Source organism: Chamaea fasciata, unplaced genomic scaffold, assembly GCF_029207755.1.
Source record: "Chamaea fasciata isolate MVZ Bird 193981 ecotype frontalis unplaced genomic scaffold, bChaFas1.0.hap1 SCAF_11, whole genome shotgun sequence".
NCBI classification, from domain to species: domain Eukaryota; kingdom Metazoa; phylum Chordata; class Aves; order Passeriformes; family Sylviidae; genus Chamaea; species Chamaea fasciata.
This window is the reverse complement of record NW_027094096.1, coordinates 19,575,463-19,586,115: the sequence shown is the minus strand read 5'-3', so window position 1 is coordinate 19,586,115 and position 10,653 is coordinate 19,575,463. Positions and strand designations below refer to the sequence as shown.

The 10,653-nt window shown below is 44.6% G+C and overlaps 1 protein-coding gene across 1 annotated transcript; it reads left to right on the top strand.

The window, feature by feature from the left end:
* Positions 1-1,429: 1,429 nt before the first annotated feature.
* Positions 1,430-10,649, top strand: TTC14 (tetratricopeptide repeat domain 14). The gene is made up of 12 exons (XM_066193546.1): positions 1,430-1,602; positions 1,681-1,802; positions 2,022-2,221; positions 2,588-2,672; positions 2,762-2,891; positions 3,487-3,639; positions 4,330-4,401; positions 5,427-5,546; positions 5,628-5,750; positions 6,617-6,734; positions 8,662-8,771; positions 9,219-10,649. The coding sequence occupies exons 1-12, from the start codon at positions 1,445-1,447 to the stop codon at positions 10,183-10,185; spliced, it is 2,358 nt and encodes a 785-aa protein (XP_066049643.1). The 5' UTR covers positions 1,430-1,444; the 3' UTR covers positions 10,186-10,649.
* Positions 10,650-10,653: the final 4 nt, after the last annotated feature.

Here is a 10,653-nt window from a genome sequence, read left to right as displayed (position 1 = left end):
CACTTTGGTTGTGCCCTCAGCCCGTCGCCTTCTCCCAAGGGAATGGCCCGTGTTCCCAGTTTCAGGAAAGCCAGGACATCTCTGCCGGCACAGTGTCACCTGTGGGCTGCGCCGAGGGGACCCTGGCCAGGGACAGTGCCAGGAACGGGGATTAGGAACACCGAGCCCCGGCTCCGCACTGGTGTGCAGGCTCATGCTCTCTCCTTTCTCCACAGAATCACGGAACCGGTTGGGTTAGAAAAGGTTTCTGGGATTATCGAGTCCAACCTGTGGCCCAACACCACCTTGTCAATTAGACCATGGAACCAAGTGCCACGTCCAACCTTTCTGGAGACACCTCCAGGAACGGCGACTCCACCACCTCCCTGGACGGCCCATTCTGATGTCTGACCACCCTTCCTATGAAGAAATTCTCCCAAGTGTCCAACCTAAACCTCCCCTGGAGCAGCTTGAGGCCGTCTCCCCTTGTCCTGTGGCTGGTTCCCTGGGAGCAGAGCCTGATCCACCCGGCTGCACCCTCTTGTCAAGGAGTTGCAAAGTGAGAAGGTCTCCCCTGAGCCTCCTGTTCTCCCTCTGAGCTCCCCCAGCTCCCTCCGCAGCTCCTCACTGCACCTGTGCTCCAGCCCCTTCCCCAGCTCCGTTCGCCTCCTCTGCACTCGACCGCCGGAACTCGGCGCCGACACGGCAGCGCTGGCCCCGGCCGAGAGCCGCCCGTGCTGCCCCAGGGTCGCTCCGTCGGGAGAGAACACGCTCCAGGCAGCGCCTCCTCGAGCGGCCCGGCTGAGGCGGCGCTGCCGGGCCCATGACACCCCCGGTCCGGTCCGGGACACCCCCGGTTCGGTCCGGGACATCTCCGGTTCGGTCCCGGACACCCCCGGTTCGGTCCGGGACACCCCCGGTTCGGTCCGGGACACCCCCGGTCCGGTCCGGGACACCCCCGGTTCGGTCCGGGACACCCCCGGTTCGGTGCGGGACATCCCCGGTTCGGCCCGGGACATCCCGGGTTCGGCCCGGGACACCCCCGGTTCGGTCCGGGACACCCCCGGTTCGGTCCGGGACACCCCCGGTCCGGTCCGGGACACCCCCGGTTCGGTCCGGGACATCCCCGGTTCGGGCCTCTCCCCGGGCGCTCCGGGCCGGGGCTGGCGGGGGCGCAGCGCCCCCTACCGGCAGCCCCGCCTCGGGCACCGCTTGCACGGGCCGCCGCTGCCGAGCCGGGCAGGATTCCCATGGGAAAAATCCGTGTAATTAGCGCCGTGTGTTTTAATTATTCTCTCTTTAATTACTCTCTGTTTATAAACGAGAGACGGGCCCGCCAACAGCCGCCGCCGCTCACAGCGGTCCTCCCGGCCGCCGGGGGCGCTGCGGCCGCCCGCTCCCGCCCTGTCGCCGTTGCCCGAGCGGCGGTTCCCGTTCCGGGCGAGGCGGCGGCGTCGGCGCCGGGATGGATCGGGAGCTGCTCCGGCAGGCGCTGAGCCACCACGGCCCCGCGCTGCTGTCGCTGCTCCGCGCCGAGCAGCACGACAACCCCGACTTCCGCGGGCTGCTGCCGCCGCCCGGGGCCGCCCCGGAGCCGCCTCGCGGGGCCCCGCCGGCCGCCTGGTGAGGGGCGCCGGGGCAGCGGCCGGGCGGGCCGTGAGGGGCCGCGGGGCGCGACTCACCGCGTTCTCCTTCCCCCAGGAAAGAGAGGGCCAGCATCGACACCGAGATAAAGCGCTTCATCGCCAAGAAGGCGGATCTGCTGTTCGCGCACTCGTGGAAACCCAACGGGCCGATCGAGGACACCATCGAGGAGAATGAGGGTGTGTGGGTTGGTGGGGGGTCACTCTGTAAGGACAGCGCTTGAATTTGCTGTATCTTTAAAAACAGGCCTAAAATTTTTGCTATTGGTTTTTATAGGTTATCCTGTTAGCACACACACAAAAAAACCAACATATTTTCACGTGTTTTGCTGTCATCAAGTATTTCGTTATCTCAGGGTGCGGCTTCACCGTTTGTAACTGGCTGTGCCCTCGTTGCAGAGTGTTACGCCGTCATGCCACCCCTGGAGAGGTTCTTGGAGGTGCCCAGGGAGGAGAGGAGAGAGCTGTTCTTCCGCGACATCGAGCGTGGCGATATCGTGATTGGGAGGATTACGTCTATCCGTGAATTTGGCTTTTTCATGGTGTTGATTTGTCTGGGAAGTGGTGTCATTCGGGAAATTGCAGATTTGGAAATCACTGTAAGATACAGCTTTGGTCAATACTTCATTTTTGACATCTGTTTGTTGCCTCTTGCATCTCTTAATGGAGTGGAACTTGTAAAGGTGAAGCAGCTTTGAGATGATGGGTTGTGTCTGACTTTGTGGGCGGCTTGTGATACGGTGCTCAGCCAGTGAACACATCTTGCGGTGACCCACATTATCGGGTTGAAAAGTTTATAATTTGTGGATGCGTGAATTTTTACTTGAACCAAACGATATTTTAAGAATTGCAGTTCTGATGTGCATTAAGCTTAAAATTATCCTTTTTTGGTTTGATCTTAGGGAGGGAAAAAAACCCCAAGCCTATGGCTTCATTTATGGCATTCCTGCTCTGTTCTGTTGCAGGCCCTGTGTCCTGTGAGGGATGTGCCTCCTCAAAGCAACCATGGAGATCCTCTGTCATATTATCAAACTGGAGACCTCATTCGAGGTGAGTAGCTGCAGAAGCAGTCAGGAGTTGGTTTGTCTTGGGTTTGAGCCACTTCAGTAATTTTATCCTGCCCTGTTTTGTTTCTGCAGCTGCGCTCAAGGACGTTGACCGTTACCACGAGAAGCTGGCGGTGTCGCTTTACAACTCAGCTCTTCCACCCAACCTTTCCAGCACAAAACTGGGCGTGATCACCTCTGATGACTTCCCACTGCATTATAAGTAAGGATGTGCTCTTTGGCTGCACTTGCTGGGTGCTGTCAAGGTGTCAGAAGAGCATCCCTGACAAACTGGCTGTCCCGTAAACTCCTCAGTGAGCTTTCTGGTTTTATTGGGTGATCACATCCTCCTTGCTGTTTCTCTCTCTAGCATACTTGTGTCTGGATGTGTAGGTGTGGTTGGCTTTTTAGCTTCTTTCCAAAAATATAAGGAAAGCAAACGGCAGGGTGAGATATCCGTTGCTTTTTGACTGCGTTAACAAACAAATAAAAAAAAAACCCCAAACCTTGGGAGACTGGAATGTGAATTCTTAGCATTTTAAAATTCCCCTTAGAAGATGGGGACATAGCTGTCTGTAATATTTGTAATTTTTTTGTATGTCCTGGTGATATGGGGGTAGGTGCCCCAATAGATTTCAGAAGCTCACCTGGGGTAAAGGACATAAGGGTCAGTAAATAGCAGGGAAATACATGCCTGTAGAAGAGAACACTTTGTGAGCAGTAATACAGATACCATATAGACATTTTTATTCTAAACATAAGTTGATGAAATGGGTACAGAGCCTGAGATCTCATTTGCGTGCATTGATGTTTTTAAGGCGAAGCTTGGAAGTTGCCAACACAGGAGAGACATTTGAAGAGGTTTTGCATCGTTCCCCAGGATTTGCTAATCCATCATTAGTTGAATATTTAGCAGAAAAACTGGGACTAAGTGAGTCAAATCCACCGTCTTTGCTGAGAAGTCTTCAAATGTAAGTGATTTTTACATTGTTATTCTCCTGTAGCTCTGTGGAGATTATTCTAATCCATTGAAATAGACTTGTGAGTGGGAATCCTAGACCACTTATACTTAAAATTTTACATTTTGACTTGCATGACTGCGGCGTACCCGTGCTTAAATATTTAAAGGCAAACTTCTCTAGAGTAAGGAATTTGCATTTGAAATCCTATTGCTCTGAATAAGCAAGACACCTTACCACACACAATGTTTGATATGTTATGGAATTTATTGTGTAGCTCTTGTCAGCGTGTATGGATTGAAATCCAGGATTGCTCAGGTTTTAATGTCTTCTGACAGATGTTTATTCACAATGTTTATTTTAGTAGTACGTTTGATGCCTTTTGTAAAATAAAGGTCAAATATATGCAACGATTGATGTTGTGATCCCTACATATATTAGGCTCAAAGCAGGTGTGGACTTTGTATGTTTTTGTTAAATGTACTGCAGTTGTACATTCTACAGTTGTAGAAGTTCAGCACTTTTAGACTGGTTTGGGAAAAACTGGTTTCAGGAATATGAAAGAACAGACTTGGCTGAGGGAGAGCAGTAAGGCATGGACAAATAATATTTCAGCTTATTTCAACTGCACTGCATACTCTAAGCTTAACTTTGTAGACTTAGATAGCCAGCTTCATGTTTTTATTTGTTTGTTCCTTAAAGTAAAAATTTCAGTGAAGAAGATTTTGCCCCTGCCTTGAGGAAAAAGCAGTCTGCATCTTGGGCCTTGACATGGTATGTGATACTTCTTCTTGACAAAGCTTGTTGGGTTGCAGATTTTATTTCTGCAAAGAAAACACACATTGAAACAGTTTTTCCACTACATGTGTAGCAATGTAACCAGGATCTTATTGAAAATAAACCTATCTGCCAAGTGGGAATGGACCAGATAGTCCTGAGATTCAGTTCCAAAATGTGCGTCAGGTTTAAGGGAGTTGTTCTGAGGATATTTTTAATATCCTGACCCATGCTAGAGTTGAGAGTAAGATTTGTGATAACACCAAGCACACAATTTTCTGTTTTATAATTGAGTGTTGAATGACCTCATACTTGTCAAGTCATTTAAGCCTCAGACTGTAGATGTAACAAGTGCACTTGCTGTCTTTGGAAAGTTAAATGGAGCAGCAGCCCTGGATATTTACTTTCAGCTTTTACACTATGTAGTGTATTTGCAATGTTGATTAATTGCAGAAAAGGTTGCTTATAATGTCAAATTAAATTTTAATTGTTAAGAGCAGTCTGTAATGAATTGTTCTGAAGATCACCTTATTTCAATCCTCCTCTAATAAGTTAATCTGTTGGAAAACGTGCAAGAAGTGTTCAGGTGTTACGAAATGTAAAGCCTCAGGATCTTGGTGTGAGATGAGCTGGTTTGAGTGTGAACCATCTGCCCAAATCACCTTGTGCCATCATTCTATTGGGATTTTTGGCTTTGGATATAATTAAGCCTGTTCAAGGTTAATGGTGGTAGGTCACACATAGTTTTGTGCAGAAAATTGCTTAAACAATGATTCCATAAATGAAAAACAATGTAATATAGTAGCACTGTCTGCAGAAATGCTCTCAAGTGCCTTAAGATACTGGATTAAAGACATTACATTTTTGTGGAATTAGGTCAGTATCACCTAACTGAAGTGCCAGTGTGAAGTACACCATAACAAGATCAGGTTTTAACATGTCCCTTGCTTGGAATTTGTGTGTAACAGAACAATCTGCATAGACTAACTGTACACACTATTTTCTAAATATTTTTTCTGCAGTGTAAAGGCTGGGGTGGATTATTTTAAGGTTGGGCACCACGTGGAAGCCATGAATGAGTACAACAAGGCTTTGGAAATCGATCCACAAAATGTTGAAGCTTTGGTAGCACGTGGAGCTCTGTAAGTCTGCTTGTTTCACTTTTCTCCCCTTTTGTGAAAGAGAAGCATCACTGCTTCATATGCAACTTTCTTTTGTTCCAGGTATGCAACCAAAGGAAGTCTGAACAAAGCCATAGGGGATTTTGAAATTGCTTTAGAAAATTGTCCTACCCATAGAAATGCGAGGAAATACCTGTGCCAGACCCTTGTGGAAAGAGGAGGGCAGTAAGTGTTGGTTGGTTGTTAACTAGTTTTCTCAAAATATTTTTTTTAATATCTTCTTATATAATAAGAATATTAGGTATTTTTTAATACTTCCTTCTTTAATACCTTTTTAAATACATTCTGTTGAGGACACAGAATGGCATCTTTCCTTCCTGGCTAGGTGTTTAAAGAAAAATAAAAGTCCTTGGAAATACCCATCCTTGTGTAATTGTTTTACACTTTGTCCTCTATCCCAGTTAAAATCCTGGCAAAATATTCTAGGTTTAATCCTCAATATCCTTTTTAATCCTTGATACCCTTGCACTGGTAGGATACCAGGCTTGCATAAAGTCTAGTGAATTGTCTGAATATATTCCAAAAGGTTGAGAATTGATTGGGGTTTTTTTGGTTTGTTTTTTTTTTTTTTTTTTTTTTGTTTTGTTTTGTTTTGTTTTGTTTTGTTTTGTTTTTTTTTTTTGGTTGTTGTTGTTTTATGTTTTGTTTTGTTGGGGTTTTTTTTTAAGTTTTGTTACAAAATTATGTTCTGTTACTCTGCTGAAATGTTGATGACCCACTGTAATGCAAAATTTTAGTTTTGAATATTCAGGGAATAGGTTTCTTTTCAGCCCCGTGTTAAGAAGAGAGAGGGAGACAGTATTTTTGAAACTGGAGTTGATATTTCAAAGAATAGTGGTACAGGTCAGAATTAGGAGATGATAAAGTCAGAAATACTGTTTTGTGGTGCTAGGGAGGTGAGCTGAGATGATAGAGAGGGTCTCAGAGGGATAGAGTGGTAGTGTCATAGTGGAAGTAAGAAAACCCTAAAGTAAGAAATAGCTGTCAAAATCTGTGTCCTAACTTTATATGAATTATCACTTGAATTTTAGGTTGGAAGAGGAAGAGAAACTGCTAAATGCCGAAAGTTATTATAAAAAAGCCTTAAGCTTGGATGAGACTTTTCAGGAAGCAGAAGAGGCCTTAACAAAACTCCGTAAGCACATGCAGGTGATTCTTTACTTTCTTTTCGTATGGTGCTCTTGGTGACAAAAAACGAACATGAAAAACGATATTAAATCCTTTGAACAGGGTGGGGTTAAACTGATGGTTTGTCTTATTCTCTGCTTCCCTACTCCACAGTAAATATTTTCTAGTGAGCATTATGGCTGTACCTACCAGAAGAAAGGTACCCCTTGGTGACCCCACTGTTTTGGGATAGTAAAGAAATGCCAGAGAGTGGAGACAGGGAAAGAGTAAAGCAGGGATAAGAATGTCCCATCACACAGCGTGATTAATGAAGTTTATTTAACACAATGTTCAAAGTGTAAAACACTTCCACAAGCCAAATAAAAATTGTTACCATAAGTCTGGCCGGACCCTTAGGCCTTGGGGTAATTAGAGTAACACCAGGCAAAGCTGAGGCACAGGGAGCTCTCATGAGAGGGAAATTCAAAGGTAATTTAAAGGGAAACAGCAGGAGGTGGAGGATGGGTGGGCAGACAGTTTGAATATCTCAGCTTTCTCCTCTGCTGTCTGGTGGTTTTTTCTCTCTTCCCTTGCACGCAGCATGTTTCCCAGGTGAGCCTGCTGGGTCTCTGTGCTAATCTGAGTTGTCATCTTTTCCCTTTCATCTTTTACCTCCTTTGCTTGTGTTGTCTTCCAGAGTGGGTCAAAGGGTAAAATAGAGCACTGAGGAACAGGCTTGTGTTGTTCTGTGCTGCTGCATGTGAGGATGTACACAGGCTGGGGTAGATGGCCTTAGTCAGCAGTTCTTCAGTTGGTGGAGCCATAATGCTGACAGGATGTGTGGAAACAAGGGGGAAGAGGAGATTGGACAATCTGACAAAACTGAGCTACACCAGAGATAAAGAGGTGTATGTTGTTTGAGCAGTACCTGCATTTGGGTGCTTTAGAAAGAGGTGCCAGTTAAAATGAGGAATATTCTCAGCAAGTAGGAGATAAATGTTACTCCTTTGACATTCTCTTGCAGTCATTGATGCAGCAGATAAAGAATATGACAGCTGTTGTTTGTTGCTATGCATGGCCTTGGCTGCAGTGAAAGGGTTTCCTTTATTATAGCTGTTAAGACAGTTGCTGAGTTTTGAAAATATTATAATCAGACTTCCTGCTCAATCTGAATAGGGTGACTCTGTAGAGCTGTAAGTGGCAGAAGTCTGATCTCTTATGGACTTAAGTAGTGTAAGGATTATTTATCTGCTTAGATGCTCTCCTGCATTTACCTGTAACTTAGTACATAAATCTGATACTGTCCCTGCTGTGTTGAATGGCTGAAACAACTGCAGTGTGTTTTCCTGTAATACTGATTATGTGTTTTTCTCCAATGCATTTCCCTCTGAATGGAACCGTTGTTGCTGTGCCTGCTGCCTGGTGCTGCTCATCACCACCAAACCCCTGGAACTTGATTGCTTACGTAAACTATGCATCAAACTGCTCTGTGAAATTGTTACAAAACGGTTTGTATTCAAACATGGCCAACTTGAATTCATCTTCAACTGGGTTCTGCCGTGTTCCTCTTGTAAACTACAATAATGACGACACTTTCCCTCAAACTCTTCTGTTTCGGTTGTTTGGGGGTTTTTTCCTTATTTTTCTACATGTTGGTAATATTGGGGATTTTTTTCATATTCTGTCTATAACATTTGGGCTCTGTGCTTCCTGGTGTGCTGGATCATGGGTACCACTGCAATGACTGGTCAAATATATTTTTTAATGGAATAAAAACTGCAATATGGTCCTTAAATATAAACCTGTCACAATGGCCAATACCAAATTCCTGAACAATATTCATTTTTGGTCTGGGAATCCTGGTAAAACATTCCTGGTGTATATATTTTTGGATGGGGTTGAATGGGGGTTAATACCCATGTTAACACTACTAATGTAATCTTTTTTATGATGCTTGGGTTCAAAAAAGAAATCTTTGGAAATGAGGGAGAAACAAGCTGCCAAAGAAGAGAGACAGAAAGCAAAGAAAATAGAAACAAGTGCAGAAAAATTGCGTAAGCTCTTAAAAGAAGAAAAAAGGTAACTGTTAAATTCAGTGTACTGGTTACGTGGCAATAAGTGCAGATGAGACTGTGAGCAATCCATTTCAACAAACAGTAAGCTGGGGAAAACTCCCTGGGTAAGCTGCTTTTCCCTCAGAATGCTTTTGTGGATAGTGTCCTTTAGTGCATATAACCTTTAATGGAGAAGTGTGTGGAAGAGAAGTTGTTTAAGGAATACTTTGCAATGTGACGTAATTGCAAAGCGTAATGCCATGTGAAATTGGGAAAGAGGTCATTTATAACAAAACGTTCAGTGGATTTAATCTTCATTTTTTGATGAAGAAATGATATTTGAAATTGTCTTGCCAGTCAGGCTCAGTTTCTGTTCCCACCTTACAGTCCAAGCTGGGGTGTGCAGATTGCTTTCTACGTGTAGTTTTTGCCTGACACTGAAGGTTATCTCACAGGTTAATTGTTTTTTTAGGTTGAAGAAGAAAAGGAAAGTATCGACTTCCTCCTCCTCCTCTTCTTCTTCTTCTTCATCCTCCTCTTCCTCCTCCTCATCATCAAGTGATTCATCATCAGATGTAACAGCTTCTTCTTCCTCCTCCTCCTCTGATCACAAGAAACGTAGGAAAAAGCGTCGGCATAGATCGGAGTCTGCTCGCAGCTCCAAAAAAAGCTCATCTAGAGCTTCCTCCCATTATAAAGATCAGAATAGGAAGGAGGAGTGGTATTCCCCTCCAGCTGATACCTCTGCTTCCTTTCTTAACCAAAGTTTTGAAGTGGAAAAGCTGCTGGAAAGGCAGGACAGCGTAGCGTGCCCAAAAATGGAGGTAAAAGAGAAAGACAGACACTGTTCTTTTTCGAGGACTTCAGGTGATGATGAAGACACTTTTGGAGGTAGGTCTGAAGATTCAAGAGATTCTTACAGTAGCTCCAGAAGTCAGCCAAGTCATAGCAAAACTGAAAAGTACAGTAAACCAGAGAGATTTTTCTCCAGTTGGAGGGGTCCTTCAGGTTCGTATCATAAATCAGATTATAAACCCAGGATGCATTATTACAGGAGATTTGAAAGGGATGGGGAGTGGAGAAGAGAGCAGTTTAAGAGACATGGCTCAGGCCAAGACAGGTATTACATGTCCCCAGGGTCTGACTATTCTGGCAGGTCAGGGGGGAAGTACAGGTCATATTCTAGCAGCTGCTCACATGAAGGGGACAAAGGTTATGATAGTGACAGGCAGCATAAAAATGAAAGTGAGTCTAAGAATAGGAAAAGAAGTTATGAAGAGACTGATAAAACAGAGGAGCCAGAGGAAGAAGTGGCGTTGAATGGTACAGAACAAGCAGAAAGTGGTGTTAAAAGAAACCTGCCTCAGAACTTAGTTAACATATTCAATCAGATAGCTGAGTTTGAGAGGGAAAAAGGAAGTAAGCAGAAGAAACAGTGAAGTACCTGAGAATACACTACTTGGATGAGAGTAGTTACGTGAACTTTTAACTTGGTATCTTGTGAGGAAATACACACAAGGAGAGAGAAAGGCAGAATTTTTTCTGCATTTCAGAATGTTAAAGAATTCTAAAAAATCGTATGGTGAAAAGAGATGGAAGAATATCTTACATAAAATATCAGTTATTTAAAATACAAGTTTCCTGTGCTCTTAATTTGAGATGTTCCTGTACAATATTCTGTCTGATGGGCTGAAATCCCTTGATACCCCTGGGTGTAGTTAGCTGTGCTCACATCAAACACACACTTTTAACAATTGGTTTTCCGTGTCCCTGGGGTACTACTGACTTGATATTCTTCTATCAGACTTAACTTCCAGCTATAGAAAAGGGATAACAAAATGAAGTCATGTGCCATCAATGTATATAGCCCATTTGATCATTAAATTTTCTTAATTTTTCTTAATTTT

What these genes read in the sequence shown, in the direction of transcription:
- TTC14 (XM_066193546.1), top strand. Translation starts at nt 1,445, where the DNA reads ATGGATCGGGAGCTGCTCCGGCAGGCGCTGAGCCACCACGGCCCCGCG. An exon ending in CACCATCGAGGAGAATGAGG is followed by an intron (nt 1,803 to 2,021) that starts GTGTGTGGGTTG and finishes CCCTCGTTGCAG; the next exon opens with AGTGTTACGCCGTCATGCCA. An exon ending in CTCTTAAAAGAAGAAAAAAG is followed by an intron (nt 8,772 to 9,218) that starts GTAACTGTTAAA and finishes TTGTTTTTTTAG; the next exon opens with GTTGAAGAAGAAAAGGAAAG.